At 39.3% G+C, this 18209-nt stretch overlaps 1 protein-coding gene across 2 annotated transcripts in view; it reads right to left on the reverse strand.

Moving 5' to 3' along the window:
* The window catches only part of APBB1IP (amyloid beta precursor protein binding family B member 1 interacting protein), a 53046-nt gene extending 35666 nt beyond the window's left edge, over positions 1-17380 (reverse strand). For both annotated transcript variants that reach the window (XM_009808435.2, XM_059818928.1), the window contains exons 1-5: positions 17309-17380; positions 13929-14016; positions 11805-12097; positions 5995-6072; positions 3018-3177 (exon numbers count right to left, since the gene is read on the reverse strand). In XM_009808435.2, coding sequence (XP_009806737.2) covers positions 3018-3177; positions 5995-6072; positions 11805-12097; positions 13929-14016; positions 17309-17380 — 691 coding nt within the window. The remainder of the gene's footprint in view (positions 1-3017; positions 3178-5994; positions 6073-11804; positions 12098-13928; positions 14017-17308) is intronic.
* Between the last annotated feature and the right edge of the window lie 829 nt (positions 17381-18209).

Below are 18209 nucleotides of genomic sequence, written 5' to 3' on the forward strand. Positions count from 1 at the left end.
ACCCAGCATCTCTGTAGTTAAAAACCTCACCAGAGATGTGGGAGACCTAGTGTCAGTTCTCTCCCTTCCTGAGCCGATCCGAACCCAGATCCTCCACCCAGGAAAGCCACAGGGTGTGCTGAGGTTAGGTAACTCCAATCTCTTCTTTTGTGGTTTCACTTGTAACACTCACATAAACCACCTTTGGAAGGAAAAGGAATTGAGCATAATTTGACAGGTAATTTTGGAAAGACCGAAACTGCATTTTTCTATAAATTCAGTATTCTATAAATTCAGTAAATTCAGCTCCAATTTTCAGTATGATTTTGGCAGTTCCCTGGGAACAGCTGTACTCCCATTTCAGTGGTCTGTGGTGATCACATCTTTCAATGGCCTAGATTGGCCTAGTATAAGAGGAGATAACAGAGCATACATTTTGTAGGCTTTCTTTAACACTTGTTACTTTTGATAAGGGTTCAGTATGTCACATCAAAACTAAATTTTGTGAATTAATTAAATTCACAAAAAGAGATTAGCTTCAGGGCCAGTTTACATGTATACAGTAACTTTTAACAACACAAGCAACATAACACTTTTCATTTATCAACTGATACTTCTGCAATGCACTGGAAATAATAAAGCACTATATAAAACTCAAGTAACAGTTTGAAGGGTAAAGAGTATCTTATAGTCCAGGATAGCCATAAAATAATTCTCAGGTAGTAACACTAGTTATTTAACACTAGTTTTTGCCACATACACTTTTGTTTGCTAATTTCCAGTATCAGGCTTTTCTTGTATAAAAGGTATGATCTTACCAACCTCAGGAGGGTCTTTTTTATAATTATTGTTACAAAAGAAATTTCAAATCTGGATGCCTATTATAAGGTACTACTCTTTATTGCAGAATACATGCTGGTATGTACAGCCCAGTGTTATATCGCCATCTCATTACTGAGGTTATTTGTGATATTTAATATGCAATTAATCTAAACCTGTAGTTTATTTTATTTGCAATGATTGCCTTTCAAAATAACAGTATATATAAGATACTCTGTCAACGATCTTCTGATATAAAACTAGCCTGGACTTTCAGTTCAGCCTGAAATATTTGCTGCTCAGATTTGCTTCTTAAAGTAAAGTAATTTTATTCTCTTGAATACTAACATGGAAAGCAGACAGAAAGGGAAAGGGCAGGAAAGCCTGCCTTCTAAGCATGCTGACAGTAATAGAGCTATCTAGAACTGCCAAGAAGTATACTGACAAGAATAAAGAATAGTTCACATTGTTTTGATTTTGAACAAAATTAACTGCATATTGCTGTGCACTGAAAGCAGAAAGAATGAATATGTACCATTCCACCCATATCAAAATTCCCTTCTGCAAACAAAAAAGCTCCATTCCCAGCTGATTTGGGCCTGGTCATCGACCTCTGCATCAGGGGTTCATAGACTTTTCCTTTTTTCCTGAACAAACTACTGATTTATTTACTTTCCTACTCTTCTTCTGTCCTGGCTTTTAAAATAGTTTTTATTCATTATGAGAGTAATTCCTTACTATACCCATACCCTAACTCTAACCCAAAGCACCTAGCATTAGCTGGGACTAACGTAACACAAGCAATTATTACTTATTAAAAAAAAAAAGTCTAACCATTAACCCCAATGTTTGTAGCATATGATCTCACTGATGCCTTCAGTTTTAATTGTGTGATGGGGAATTCAAAATGTCTATCCAGATTATGAAGAAACACAAGTACATTCTTTTTAATGATTATGGAGATTCAGAAAACAATTATGTTTATACACTGTCATCCTAACACTCAGAAATGTTTGCCCAAGTCACACTAGACCAGAGGCGGCAACTTTCCAAGACAAGAAAACACTCTAAAATTATTCAAAGTAACATTTGTAGGGTCTAATGACACTTCCAGTCTTTCTTCAGTTAAGGTAAGCCGGTACAAAAGAATGCAGCAACGTTGCTTCATGTATCGTCTTAATGAAGTAGAAAGAACAGATTGGCAGTTAATGTCTCTGCCATTCTTACAAAGCAGATGAGTTTCTCCTTGCTCATGAGCAGTCAGGCTTTTTCCAGCTATTTTTATATTTCTTTGTTTTAGTTTAGCAGGATGATTATTCCTGGGGCTCTTTTAAAGTGCAATATTGCTATTTAACTTTCTTTGTGCATTTTTACATCTCTGCTGGGAGTCTGTAAACTGAGAATGCTAAAGGCTGTTTGACAATTTCCCGTGTCTCTAGGTCAAATGTGACCCTGGAAGAAAGTTGTGGCAATTTTCCTTTTCCTTTTGATGTAAATATCTTTGCAGCCTGGACAAAAAAAAGATTCTGAAATAACTCACAATTAGAGAATACTCCATTCTCAATCACGCCTTCAAGCCTTTTTGAAACAAAACTTACTAAGTTGCACCAAACAATACGTAAGTTTTGCACAGCTGTTTCCTAGGGACCCGGAGGCCAGGTTAGTTACTTCCTAAATCATAAGGTACCACCAGCAGAGCTGCAGCCCTGTCAGAGAGCAATATCCTGTTCACAACTACACTTAAGAAAATGATTATCACAAGTGAAAAGCGTTAGAAATGACTGAAACGCTTCTCAGATAGTCTTGTTTAATTACAACATTTGTTTGGCCAGTATGTAACAGCTTGCTGACAGCATTTCAGCACTGCATCCTCTCTTCAAAGAGTAGAGTTGAGTACTGGTGTGTTTGGGTCTGTCACTGCCTTGACAAACATAGTGAAATTCACATGACCCCTTCGTTTCGTCTAAAATAGAATAATGGAAATGGTGGTGGGCAAGGAGCCTTCTGCAGCTCACAGCAGACACACATGGAAGACTCACTTTTACAGCAGAAACGGCCCAAGTACATTCCTGCACCATCCCTCAGCTTAAAGACTGCAATGTTCCAACACCAGTGGGCACACGGGCAAGAGCAATGTTATTAATTATCTTTTCAAGATTGCCAATAGCATAGGATGCATTATATCTATTTGCAATGTGCTCTGTCACTACGCCACTTACCAATTTGCAGCTCTGGGTACATTTCATACAGACACCAGTCGACGTTGCAGTCGCAATGGGTTTTCTCAAAGAGATTGTCTAAAACATCCCGTGTCACCTGACGCTCATCCACCATTAGTGACTTTGTGCTGTTATCGTACATGTGCACCTTGACAACAAGCTGAGTACAGAGTCACAGAAGAGTCAGTTAATTTCAGAAGCAAGTAAAAGGCTAGTCTGAATCTGCTAACACAGATAAGAAAGATTAAAGCTGAAGGTTATTACTGATTCAAAGGCACCCTGTCCCACAGTGAACTGAGGGAATAAAACAGCTTGGAATCTTTCACGTTATATTGCCATCAAAATAAAGACCTTTTCTCAAAAAAGGAAATTGAACCTTGTCCTCTGCATGACTTCAGGAAAGGTGAAATTGCTATGGAGAAAATGCAGAAGTTAATCTCTTCACTAAATCTACTAGATGTGCAATTAAGGAAAATGCTTGATAGGGAAACCAAGTACAAAAGGACAGAGTGTCCTTAATGCAAGCTAGAAATGCAGGAAGTTTAGTTTTAAATGAGAAAGAGAATGGAAAAATCTTGCCATGCCAACAGACTAACCTGAAATCAGATTTTACAAAGATGGACAGTAGTCCAACACCAATCAATAAGCAAACAGATGAGTTATTATATTGACCAAATCAACCTAAGACACTCATTATTTCTTCATATTGTGAAGTATTTGTGTGCACTTTTTTCAGAGAGGGACAATGGAAGAAAATGCTGAAGTACATAAAATGTGATAAAGAACTACAAATACCTTGTAAAGAAAGTACTTAAAATGCTCCATTAGTACTGAAAACAGAAGTAAAATTGTCTACAGGATCTGTACATGGAAACTGGAATTAAACTGGTGAGTTGGGAGGACTTGTCCATATAGTCTTGTTTAAATAGCTCCTTCTTTTAAAATGTATGCATAAGCAGCTTTGGTACTATAGAGACAATCTCTGTCAAAGATGAGGTAGAAGCAGAGAGTGATGATCCCCAAGAGAAAATCTAGCTCTGACAAGTAAAAGCAAATGTAACAAAAGCCATGAACTTGCTTTGATTCCAACCCCTGTAAGTATCTTCCTCTCTAAAATAAGCAACTGAGCTATAGTACAGATTATAGAGAAAAAGAAATGCTGTACCTGCATAATCTACAACATGTCTGGGGATAAAAGGGTATTTTTGTCTGGTTATAGTTGACTTCAGAAACATGCATGCAGCTTCTATCTTCACAGAATCACAGAATGGTTGAGATTGGGAGGCACCTCTGGAGGTCATCCAGTCCAGCCCCCTGCTCAAGCCCATTGTCCAGGACCCTGTTCAGATGGCTTTTGAGTATCTCCAAGGACGGAGACTCCACAACCTCCCTGGGAAACCTGTGCCGGTGTTCAGTCACGCTTGCAGTGAAAAAGTGTTTCCTGATGTTCAGATAGAATCTCCTGTGTTTCAGTTTGTGCCCATTGCCTCTGGTCCTGTCACTGGGCACCACTGAAAAGAGCCTGGTTCCATCTTCCTTGCACCCTCCCTTCAGGTATTTCTACAGATTGACAAGATCCCCCCAGAGCCTTCTCTTCTCTAGGCTACGCAGTCCACAGCTGTCTCAGCCTTTCCTCATAGGAGAGATGCTCTAGTTCCTTAATCGTCTTTGTGGCTCTTCATTCATTGGGATAGAACTCTCCTGAGCTTGGAGGAGGTGGTCCTTGAGTATTAACCAGCTTTCTTGGGCCACTCTTCCCCCCAGGGCCTTACCCCATGGGACTCTTCCAAGCAGATCTTTGAAGAAGCCAAAGTCTGCTCTCCTGAAGTCCAGGGCTGTGAGCTTGCTTTTCACCGTCCTCCCTGGCTTCTGCTCTCCGCTTTTGGTAAAAGAGAGAAGACCAATTTTCTTGACAATTATTTAATCAATTTAGAATTCAAGAATGACATAGTAATTTCATTATAGTGACATAGCCACAAGAAGATTAAGCCTTATTTCTACCCTATGGTTTCAAATATTCAGGGTGGAAAAAAAAACGGAAAAAAACCCACCCCAGTCTTCAAAACAAATGTTTCCTCCCAAAGGAGAATTGCTAACATTGCAAGGAAAAGAGGGTGAGCAATGAGTAGTCCTAAGTTTAGTTATAGAGCTTTCCAAAGACAACATTGGTGAAATCTTCCCAACACATTCTCTTAGAAGTAGTATTTGTACATGAATGTGAAGTGTTCTCTGGGAACCATCTCAAGTCTGGACACTCCCAAATTTATTGGAAGCTTAAATTCTTCTTGGAAGCCCTGCAGACTCTGATCTCCAGCACTTTCCATCTTCTATTTGAGCAAAACTGAAAGGTCATGACTGTTTTTTCTTCACATCCATTTTTCAGAGTTACTGAACATCTGTAGCTTCTGTTGAGTCCAGCTGGAACACTAGCTTAGGATGAGTGGGTATAACTACATGACACACTGCAGCACTGTGCAGAGACTGACTGGAAGCTTTCTAAATTTTTGGTCTAAAATAATTTCTATTATCCTTGTACATTACTACACTGCTCTGAAAAGATTTAGCAAGAAGACTCTCATTAATTTAATTGGGATTACCTAAATCCATATCCACTGTAGAAGAAGAGTGTAATTCTTCTGGAATCAGTACAGCATAAGTAAGCAACATTTTTATGTACATTCCCCTTTCTCTAAAGCAACCTATCAGAACAGTGGGCGCTGCCCCAACATTGGAAAAAAAAGAGGCAGAGCCTGCCAAGTCCTCTTAAAAATAAGTCCCTCAGAGGTAGCATTCTCCCAGAGACTTCTCTTCAGGTGGATGTCAAGACAGCTCCACAGAATATCTTTAGATGTCTCAAGTTACAGACAAATTATGAAAAAGCCTAGCGACTTCAGCAAGAACTTTATTATTGAGAAGAATGATAATAGATACTTGGCTGGTAGCTTTTATGGCAGCATTTCACTATTTCAAGGCTCACCTTTTTAACTTTGGCTTCCTTCAGTTTCTCCAATGCAAGTTTAATCTTGTCAGCTTTAGCCTGTGCCTCTCGTTCTTCCTGAAAAGACAAAAGATATTTGGTATACTTCTTGTTAAGCAGGGCCAGCAATTTATGTTGTTTCTTGTTATTTATATCCAGAACATAAGGCTTGTCATGGCAAACTTCATCGTTACAGGGAATCCCCAGCCTTCCTTGAGCTAATATCCTCCAGCCAAGTCCAGCACTTCCTTTTTTTGCCCAGTCATACAGCTCTTAGATGATCTGTTCCTCAAATGCTACAGGAATGCCTGAAAACTGGACTCTTCTACGTTTCCACATGGGTTACAGCTGATACAAAAGAGAAGATGAAGGAAGATCTAGCCTGAATAAAACAGCACTGTGGATGCAGCCGCTTGGAAAAAAAGGCACCTCTCCATAGGGTTAAGAGAACTAGAGTTTTTAGGATCTTACTGAAAACTTGGCTTGCAATGATTCCACTTAAAATTTTACACTTTCTGTCAAGTACATTAATTTACTTGAATTCTTTCACTTGCCACATATGAGCTCTTACTGCACGCATACTTACTGAGAGGAACACCTCCTTAAATTGGATGATATCATGGCTTTTTAATCTAGTAATGGACCTGTTTGTATTAACATAGACACAGTTAGAGAATGTTCATTCCAGCTTTTGCTGAATGCCACAGTAAGATTCCTAAAAATCTCAGTATTACCCGGCTCTTCTTTTACAAAGCAGCTGTATCAATATCATGCCTCTCTCTTAATATCAGTGAGGTCTGTGATCCAAGAAGACTCTGGATCCTCAGCTGCTGAGAGTTTTAGGTACACGTACCAGATGCCAGTGCCTACTGTTGCATCCGTGACCGGTGTATAGATTGTGACTGTTTCTTTTTTGCCATCTATCTTCCAGTAGTCTCCCCCAGTCACATACAGAATTGGAAAAGTACATTTTGGACAGCAAGTATCTGTGGTTCCTGGGGCTGCCTTGGACTGTCAGTATTTCTGAAGGGTTTGGTTTCTTTCCAACTTTAAATCCCTGCTCCCCCTATTGAAAACTGTCTTGTCTTTGCTTTCTTGCCTCTTTGCTGATTTTTACTGTCCCTGTTGTGCTCTCTCACTTTTGCAGTCTCCTTTGTTTTAAAGGGGTAGGATTTTGTGCTACAGTACTCGCAGGCACACCCAACTTCCAGTCAATGACTGTGGGAGAAAGTTCCTGCCCTGCTTTCACAGAAGATTTTTCTCTGTGTTACCTTCCATCTCAATTTTCTACCCTAAAGTCATAATTTTAGTGGTCTTTGGACTAAGAGAAATCCAGGACGGCTGTAACTCATGGGAGATGCACTTGCAAGAAACTAAGCATTGCCACCACTTCCTTCTTCAGACATATCATAGAATCACAGCAAAAAAAGAGCTAAGAAGGTTATCTTATTCATCCCAGGCTTTGAGGCAGGTTCAATCATAACTGAAGTACCCCTGACTGACATCCCTCTTGCTGAACTAAACACCTTTTGTTTTATCACTGCTTTCACTGGATACTAGCATCCTTTAGGATGTCAAAAATACAAGGTGAGGTATGCAACCTGAAAGAGATGGCTTCAAGCATGTTTGCTGTTGTCAAATTCTCCACTATAAATAACAGGCAATCAGTTATAAAACATCTTGTTTTTTTCTCTACAGGTATGGAAATTTGCATTGCTACAGCTCAGAGATGCTTAACTTTGAGAATCCAAAAAAAGCTCCTGTAATTGAACACAAGCTGTTGGACAAAAGTGGCTTTCACAGTAAGGCTGACTGTTCTACAGAGGGAAGAGCACACAGCCTGTCACACTATGGCCTTCCCCTTACCATCTAAAAATACCTCTCTGCAGGAAGCAGGAAAAGCATCTTAACTAAAGTGGTTGAGTGTGGTGTGGGCAGGCTTTCTACTGCAAATTTTAGGCAGGTATAACTCAGTCTTCACCTGCATATGACCTGTGTTGAACAGAGTTCACACATTGTACAAACCTGTGCAACAGAGCTCTCACCTGAAAGCCTTCATGTTTTCATAACCTTCGTCTGCCTTAACGTAGAAAAAGGAAATGATGCAAAGTACATAAGCTATCAGATGCAAAATTTTAGCACTGTTAAAGACATGTTTTGACAAGCTAAAAGATTTGTTTTCCCACTACAGTATCAACACCATGTTTTCTGGATCTTCAAACAAAAGCACATAAAAGTCATTCAGATAATGTCATAGAAAATGTAGAAGCTTATTTAGCTTAAGGACATTTTTAAAAAGAAATGTCAGAGTTGATGGAGACTTACGAGACAGCTCTATGCTTCCCTGAAAGAAAGGCTGTACTTCTTAATTTTGGCACACTTGAAGGTTAGAGAATAGAGTCTTAGTATCAGGTGCATAGGGAATAATTAACACTATTCTTATTTGACTACAAGCAGAAGTGTTAAACAAAACATCAGCCTTGATTGGCTCAAGAATCACTTATCAAGAATCCTGGCTAACAGGAACATGGATTTTGATGAAACAAAATACATTCCATTTACAGCTGCATTTCATTCTACTGAGCAGAAATGTCATGTCAAAGCAAATACTAACCAAGACAGTAAATACTAATTTGAAATCAATTCTTTCCATATTAATTTTAAGTGGTTATTACCTCCATCATTCAAACTGCAACTTCTGTAATAGCCCTATAAGCAATTTTGTGGACAGTAAGCCACACAATGGATATGCCATCAGTATTTGAATACAACCTGTATCAGAATATGAGGCAAGGGCTGCGGGAGAGAAAGCAGAACCAGTGCCTTAATGAGGAAATCAACTACTGCAGATGGACTCCTTAGAAATGTCTCTACCTCCTGTTCCCATCTGTCTCTGCCCTCTCCCTGTATCTGGAAAGAGACCAGAAAACACTGCTAGAGATTTAACTCAGCACACAATCTCAGAGGACACTTTAATTGAGGGAGACAGAAGTGTCTTCCAGCTACGTTTTTGCATATAGATTTCCAGCTGTGTTTGGCAAGCGTATCCTCTTTCTTTCATTCTGAAATCTCATTTGACCCTCAGGTAATGCAGGGCGCCAGCTAATAGAGAATTAGCTCAGTACAAGACTCAACGGAAAGAACTGGACAGCACTGTTGATTTCAGTGAGATTTACATGACAGCATCATAAAAGCGCTGGTTGGAAGAGAGGTCTGGAGGTCCATAGTCTGGCTCCCTGCCCAAAGCAGGACTGTCACCAACACTAGATCAGTTCAGCCATGATTTTGCCTGGCAAAGTTTGGCAAACCTCCAAAGAAAGAGAATCTGTGATCTCTCTGGGTCACCTGTTCCAGTGCTACACCACCGCCTGAAATGGAAAAGGTTTTCCTTAATGTCCTGTCCAAAACTACAAAGCTACAGCATGTAGCTGTTGCCCTTTGTTATACGACCTAACACTACCATGGAAGAATTTGGCTCCACCAGTTCTGTAGCTACCCTTCAGGTATTTTTAGGCTGTTAACAGATCACTTCCCAGACTCCTCTGTCAGACTAAACAAGCCCAGCTCCCCCAGCCCATTCTCAGTGGCCCCTGATCACTCCATGCCCCTGGCCATCCCAGTAGCTCTCTGCTGGACACTCTCTGGTATCTCCACATCCAGAACAGGGTGCAGTATTCCAGGTGCGGCCTCACCAGTGTCAAGCGAAAGGAATAATGGCTCCCTCAGAATGCTGGCCATGCTACTCCCAACGCAGCCCAGTTTCCCATACTGAGATGTCCTTGCATTCACGGTTCTTATTCAATGTGGCATCCACCAGCATGCCACCTCCTTTTCAGCAGGGCTGCTGCTCAGCTTGTCGCCTCCCAAACTGTACAAATGCATGGGGTTATTCCACCTCAGGTGCAAGAGCCTGTACCTCGCTAGGTTTCTGAGAGATTTGCTGGCCCAGTCCTCACATTTCTCAAGGTTCCCTGCACTGAAGTTCTCCCATTCATCCTGCCAGTCAGTGCCCTTAATTAAAAGCATTGTCAGCACATCTGCAGATGATTTTTTATGTCATCACTCAGGTCACAGATGAAAATGTTAAAGAATACAAGCTCCAGTGTTGATCCCACTTGTTACCAGCCAGCAAACCATTGATTACTACCCCTTGAGTTTGGCAGTTTGGCCAATCTCAGCCTACCTAACCAGCTACCCTTCCAGACCATACTTCCTCAGCTTCCAAACCAGACTACTTAGAAGCTTGGTACTTCCTTAAAGGTCATGAGTCTAAATCAAAATGAGGACATGTTTGTAGGACAACAGATAGAACTTACCTTGATAGCATCTCTTCTATATCAATTATACTAGTTAAATAAAAGACTTCAGCTTCTGAAGTTGTCTAGCTGCTGGTTTTGCAAATGTTGATATTAAGATAGGAAGTTAACTATTATCTTTGAGATACAGAAAAATAGAGAAGTTCCTCCCACATGTTTATGACTTCCACTCTTCAAACAGCACTGAAAGGTCCTATTCACCAAATGAAGCTTTATCCAGTGAATCACTTTTTGTATGATCAGAAAGGTCCTCTTCCTACCAAATTTTCTGTTCCTTTTGCTAAATATCCCTGCTGTATGATGCTAACCATAGGGGCAGCAGTGATGTTGAGGTGATTCATACTCGGTTTGTGTGGACTTTTAAATTGCAATGAATTGCTCACGGTTTTAAGCAAAACTGACTGGTACAGTTCTACATAGGCTGACAGAGTACTTTTCACATTCCCTAAAATCTTTCCATTCCCTAAATGTAAACATCTTCTCTCCGTCATAGTTACTATGCATATAAATACTGAAAGAGATACTTTTAGAATTTTCATCATTTCAGATTCATGTGTTTTGGGCTGCATCACTCTTCTAACGCACGTACTTTCCCCACAGGGCTGTGACAAGGCAGAATTTCTACATTATCTCCCTCTCCACAAGCTCTTATCAAAGAAATGAACTTCTAATGCTTCTACTAGGAATATCACATTTGATTTCAGTTGTTAAAACAGCTCTGCAAGAAACACAAACATGGAGGAGGTTGTGATAAGCCTGAAATTTTAGTGTACAGGTAAGCCAATTGTTTATAAATAGTACCCACTGATAACTTTGGCACCTCCTAAGTAAAGAGCATTTGTCCTATATTGCAGGTGGCCTTCATTACTTCCCTTCAACGACAAGACCAAGAGAGCAGAGTAATTCTGCTTTGGAATTAGGAGAGGCATTTCTTGTGCTCAGCCTTGCATCCAGTCTCCTAGCAAATGCTGAGTTTTACACAACTGAACTGCTGTTCCTATTGCAAGAAATCAGTTAGGCCAGGGATGAATCTGGGAAACAGCCACAGAACTGTCTCATCTGTACCAATAGCACAGATTGCAATGAACAAACACAGTGACATCTTCACAAAATGGTGGGATATTTGGCCATGCTTTGCACTGATGCCAAAGCCAAGTTCTCTATGAGAAGGTATTAACTGATCAGCGCTTATTAAAAAAATTCAGTGACAAGTCTTCCATTACAGTAAACCATTTGCAATGATTTATGCCTGTCTTGGGCTATCAAAATGATTAGAAAGGTGAAAGAATGGGCAATAGGTCAAGGAACAGGCAGAAAGTGCTGAGCCCACAATAAAAGAAAAGTCTCACTCCACAGTTCATGCACGTTTCATCACTGCAGAACCTTCCCAAGATGTTTCTACCCGGGATATCCACTATTGTTCCAATGCCAAATACCACTTGCAAAATTACAAGAACTATTGAACACTTAGAACAGAGTTCCACCCAGGCTTACCTGGGTGAGTGGCTCAGGAGGAGGAGGAGGTGGTGGTGGTGGAAGGTCTAAATCAGGGTCTGAAAGTGGAGGGGACAGGTCATCCCCAAACTGTCCAGTAATGGTAACACAGGGACTTGATTTAGAATAAATGTCACTATCGAAGCCTGTTGAAGGCCGAGTGACCGTACTTTGCTGGCTGCCAGAAGAAGTTTTCTGGGCTTGTAAAGTTTTCTGTTCAACATCATTTATGTCTGCTACAAGATCAGCCATTAAAGCATCCAAGTCTTTGTCTTCCAGGGCACTTAGGGATTCTGTAAAGAAAACCACAAAATATGTCAGAGCGAGCGCAATGCAAAACACTATGTTTCCAGTTCAGTGGAGATTAAATTGCAGAAGGCATGGTTACTATAAAATATAAGGGTTATGGGAAAGGAAACAACTTTTTAAATGGGTTCAAGAAACAAACATGTTTTAGGAATAGCCATTAATCCGGTCATACTGAAGTTCAGAGTACAAGGAACTCTATGAATACAAATTAAACAGGACAGGAAGCTTCACTTTCAGTGATACAGTGTTAGGCCCTTATGATGTTATGAAACCTGGCCCTGATCCAGCAAGGTTTCTGGGCACATGCTTAGTGATACAGATGCAATAAATTCCATTAGCTCCCATTAGGCTATTTACTTATCTTAAGTTAAGTACATACATAAATGCTTAACAAGTTTTGGTATAGCACACAACAAACCGTGTAACTGAGGCCTAGATCAAGAATATCTTCATATATTACTACTACTCTACAACTCTAAAATTAACATTAAGCAGAATCAGAGTTCTAAGACACAAGAAATTGTATGGTATCATCTGTAGCACATCAGTAATTGCGTGATCAACATCTGTGACAAACCTCATGTAATATGCAGGGTTTTGAGGATCTTTTAAGCAAAGAACAAACAAGACAGTCTCTTTTCAAAAGCATCTTATCAACCAGACAGAAGCATTGTCACTTTTGCTTTCTGTTTTCTACTCAGTCAGAGTATAAGATAAAATCCTATACTGGAACTTCATATGCAATTTTTTTGGTTGTTTGAACTAGCCATGGTATAAGAGAGCCTGTGCAATCAGATCCTGTAGGATGATTTAGCTTTCTAGAAGAGAAGGGTTCTTTAAGAAACAACAGATTCAGTGGTTTAAATCTCTTTGAAAAGTCTAGTTAAAAAAAAAAAAAATAAAAAAAATCACAAATTGGTAAAGCTTTAAGTGGAATTTTGGAAAGTGATAGAGAACGCTGAAGTAGATACTAAAAAATGCTAATATAGTTCAACAAAGAATAGATCATTCATCAGACTAAGTGTGAACATGTCACTAGACTATCTCAGTTTACTCTTTTTTACCTGTTACGCTAATGAAGTATTTTCATAAGCTTTTCTTTTCAGTGGGAAAGTTGGCTTATGGTCATCTCTGTTTACATACCTCTACCCATTTTGCTGGTAGAGCCATTAGGTAGCTCAATAGTGAACTGATTCTGGGACAAAAAACACAGCTTAAAACCAACTCAAGCAAATGCAAACAACTAGGCCCCAGTAAAAAGAAAAAAAAAAAAACACAAACAAAACCAAAGGGAGGGTTCTTTTTTTAAAATCGGATAAATTCCCTCATTTGGTTTGTCACACAGCCTCAACAAGCAGCTGTACATGCAAAAGGTGACTGTGCAAACCAGAATAAGAATAAGCAATGTAAAGTGGAAGCAGTTGAAGCAGATTCTTCCACTGGACAAAAATGCTTATGCAGCTCTGTCCTCACACTGAGGAACTTCATCTTCTATTAAGTTAAATCTTTACATAAAAAAGGTTTCATTTTAGAAAGTTATTTGGGGGAGTTCTCATTTCTGTTTTCCTCTACACTCAGATATCTTAAAATGTCTGACTCCTATATAAGACTGAGCAATGTCCCGTTAAAAAAAATTTGTCCCCTTTGAAGTTTCCTAAACTGAGACACACAAATATACCTCCCCTTCCAGCAAAACAGGTTTTTTTGCTTTTGGTTTTTTTGATCAAGGGTGCTTGAAGTTTTTCTTCTCATTTGTTGCTATGAGGTATTTTAAATAAGCATAAAAAGCATGAAAGAGTCCATTCAGCTACTCACCATTTAAATCTTTAAAACCAACTGTAAAGCTAAATTCATTGTTGGACACTTTGGGGGACGGAGGTTGTACAGTCTCCACTCCTAAACTCTGTTAAGGTAGAAGAGAAAAACAGGTATCTGATGATATAATTACTATTACAGGCATTAACATTTGTAAATCAATTACCTGAATTTGTCTAATGAAATCGATTTTTCTCCAAGGAACAGAATGACACACTAGATTCTGGGATTATGCCTAGACTGGTAAACTAAATAGGGCCAGGACAAGGGTTCAAGCACTGTCTCACAATCACGCCAAGTGTTTAATGGTTTGCATGCTTCTCAATACAATGTTGACCCATGCCAACTGCAACTCTTGTTGGGGAACAGCCAGGCTTGGTGTGGGGAACAGCAGAGGCTAGGGATTTTTCAAATAGAGACAGTGGATAAAGCCAGGCTGATTTTTAGTTTTTGGTGGGTTTTTTGAAGGGGGGCGGGAGGAGGGTGTTGAAATAGTTTAGCTGCGTATACATTTGAGCTACGCAGTGCCATTTGCTCTAGAGTGCTTTATTTACTAATATAAATGTAACCTAGCTGTTGCTTTCTCATGCTGCTTGCAAAAAAACCCCAAACACAACAAACAACAAAACATGCTACTGTTTGCAATGTAAACTGCAAATCTGCATAGTTAAATAGAGAATTCCTAGTTTGTGGCTTGTTGTTTAGGAAGCAGGCGGGGAACCAGTGCTTCACAAGTTAGGAAAAAAGCATACAGTGGAGACAGAAAAAAGATACATTCTCCCTTCCACAGTAAGGAAGGTGAGAGCTCTAATAAGCAAACACTGTAGACAAGACTGGAAGGAATTTCAAGGGTCTGTCTAGACCATGCATCTGTCCTAAGGCAGGTCAGCTATACCTGGGTCATACCTGAAAACTGTATACCTAAACTGATTTATCAAGCTTCCTATTAGATAAATTCCATCATCACCTCTGGCAATCTGTTCCACTGCTTCACTATCAAGATCACTACTCCTTCCATCAAACCTTTCTTGTGATGCTCATCCTAAACTTCCTTTGCTGCAGCTGAAGACCATTCCCTGTTGCCCTACTCTCCGTGGACATGAGGAACCAAGTACTTCTTTCTGCTTTGATGCTGCCTTTGACGTATTTTAAGATTGCTATCAGTCTCCTCTTCTCTAAACAACCTCACGCAATCTTTTCTTATAGGTCATGTTTCTTTTCCTTCTTATCATTCCCATTGCTTTCCTGTGGATTTTCTCCAGTCAACCCTCTTTCTCCTCAAAATGCAGTGCTAACACTGGACAGTTTCCCTGTTGAGGTCTTACCAATGCTGCACAGAATGGAAGGATTACTTCATATATCCTACAAGCTATAGCCTTGTTCATACATCCCTGTGAGATGTTTGTCTACTGGTGCTTATACTCAATTTATACCAGAGCCATTTACATTTCTTAGAGTTGCCTGAAACTGACAGGCGTTTCCCATGAAAATTAATGTAAATGTTTTTCTTGGCAGCTCTTTTCACCTATTTCCCACCCGGGATGCGTTGATTTCTTCTGAAGTTATACAGAGCTGGAAACCAAAGCAGTGATAACTTTAAACACTGTTTCTGTGTTAGTACTCACTCTCATAAAAAGACACAGTATGAATAGGGGAAGAGGGAGAAATGAAGCACATGACATAGTTTTACAGTGCCCAAGAAAAAAAAAAAAAGAGAGAAAGGGAGGGCACAAAATATATTGATGAAACAGACTGTAAGAGCATAAAGGAAATACTTTCATTACTAATCTAACAAGAACTCATAACATATCATAATCGCCATAAAAGCACAGAAAAAAAAAATCAAAGTACATGCAAAGGGAAATTAAAGAGAAAACAATTGAAATGCTAAAAAAAGTTTAAAATGAAGTACATAGAAATAGCAGAAAAGCCCAATTCTGAATTTGCATTTGTTTTTCAGCCTTGTTATGCAATATGAAGGCATCTCTGTATGCTTCTATCATTTACACTTACCTTAGGACAGACAGATTGGTAAAAAAGGGTGAAAAACTATCTACAGTCTCATTTTGGAAATTAAAGGAATTAACAGATGCAACTCTGTTAACTGAAAGTCTTCAGGCTTTCAGACATGTCTGTCTACTTCTCCCATGTAATGTTGAGGTAAGAGGTGATGTCAGCATTTTAGAGAGGAGGAGGAGTCAGTCTCCATCTTAGGAACATGTCCCATCCCACCCAGTACTGCACCGATGAACAGAGAGAGAAGAGGCTCACTCTCTTACTCTCTTCCCATCACCTGCACTTGTAACAGTGCCGTGTCCAATCTGAGGAGGTAAAATTTATCACAAGCAGTCTTTTGTTACTTTTCAAGGCATAATAATAAAATGAAATTACCCTAAATCCCTCCCTCTTTATATACAAATACATAAAAAATAAATATGCATGGTTCTAAAAAGCCCTTAAAAAGCTGAAAGGCTACCAAGGGGCAAAGTATTGTGATTTGACAGCTAAGAATGTCATGTGAAATCTTGGCTTTCACACAGTTTAAACACAATTCTTATTCTGTGGCTCAGAATTATTGGGATTTAATTTGGCAAGCACTGGGATTCACCAAGAAAAGATCCCTCAAAACAAAGGCTGTAAGCAATCAAACTCACACAGAATCCAAGATGACAGCTTAAGTGTTTTCAAGCATGCAGTTATTAAAATACAACAAATTCATTTACTTTGTGGGGTTTTTTTAGAAATAAAAGTTCTCTTTTCATCAGGTTTTGCAGGAAGTATTCCATGACTATAGGTTTAGAAATAGGCTTATGCTATTTTATAGTTTCCTCTCAAGAGTGTATTCTGCACTGGTAATACAATAAAACAAATGTCTCTATAAATTCTTGAATGCCACCATAGCTGTAACTTAGTATTTTGCCATATCTAAAGATTACTCTTATGCATATATTCAAAATGTCGCTTTCATTTCCAAAGTTTACATTTAACACTCAAACTACATCCCATTTACCCATGTATGCAAAGCATTCATACCTGAAAATTCTCACTCAAACTCTTCCTGTTTTGACAGAATCTTTCAACTTCTTGGGACCAAGTCCAGAGGAATTTAAATTGCTTATTTGTTGGGGTTTTTTTTTGGAGAAAGGGTCTTTCATAAGCAGTTAGCTCTCTTTAACACTCTAGGCTGCACTGATACTACCTTATTCTTCAGGCCACTTGTTTTAAATGTCAACCAGAGAAATTTAGTTGAAGGTTTTTCAAAATAACGTATGTGTATTTATTCAGAGTGGAGGTACATTAAAAATGTAGAAAAGTTGCCTCTTTTCTCTAACACATAATAGCTATTTTTCTAATTTTGATGGAAAAAAAGAATTATTTACCTGGGTCAGCATGTCCATCTCCCCAAGTAAATTGCTGAACATTTCATCTATATCATCACATGTTTGCTCCATCTGAAAGAAAAAAAAAAAAAACACAGAAAAGGAATCAGCACAAGTTCATTCCAAAGCCAGCAATGATCAAAACCAGAGGATCTGCAACGGTTTTTTATACTGCGTTCCCAATTAACTTTAAAACAACTGTTCATGACTTGCAAAAAACCTCCACCCATAGCTTAGAAATAACTACTAACAGATCAGAATCTCAGCCCTGTATATGCTTAAACACACATTTGGGCTCTATGCTCATTAGCAGTTCCAACAACCTCCTTGTATTATTTACATTTCATAGGAAGTCACTAGCTCATAAACCATGGTTGCATCTTAAACATCAAAGAAATGTAGCTAGTGAGAGACAGAGGGAAACAAAGTTTGAGGTTGAGAAATTCCTGAATGCTTCATCTTGAAAGCTTTCTTTTCTTTGGCTTAGACAACTAATACAACAGGAGTTTATTAGGTGTTACCTAGTGCAGGACCTGGTAATGGTTAGGTACACGACCAACTTTTTGTCTCAGTATTTCTCCCTATTTTCTTTCAAATACTAGTGCACTGAGAGACCTTCTGTCTTACCTAACCTCAAGACATCTGAGGGAGATCCCTGAGACAAGGAAAATGGGTACATGCTGCGTGACAGTAAATGGTGGCTCTTGTTGTAAGAGAGGGGTGTGAGGACAGCACCACACACTGGTGGTGCTGAGATACAGGGGCGATACAGCTTCTGTAAGAATCCTCTTCCTCATAAATTTGTTCCTTTGCATGGAAAGAAGTAATGTCAAAGGGTGTCTGACATGGAACACTGCCAGAAACAAGAGCTATAAACATCATTTTCTTAAGATGCTCAAGC

The sequence above is a fragment of the Gavia stellata genome, chromosome 6, assembly GCF_030936135.1.
Source record: "Gavia stellata isolate bGavSte3 chromosome 6, bGavSte3.hap2, whole genome shotgun sequence".
In the NCBI taxonomy this organism is placed as follows: domain Eukaryota; kingdom Metazoa; phylum Chordata; class Aves; order Gaviiformes; family Gaviidae; genus Gavia; species Gavia stellata.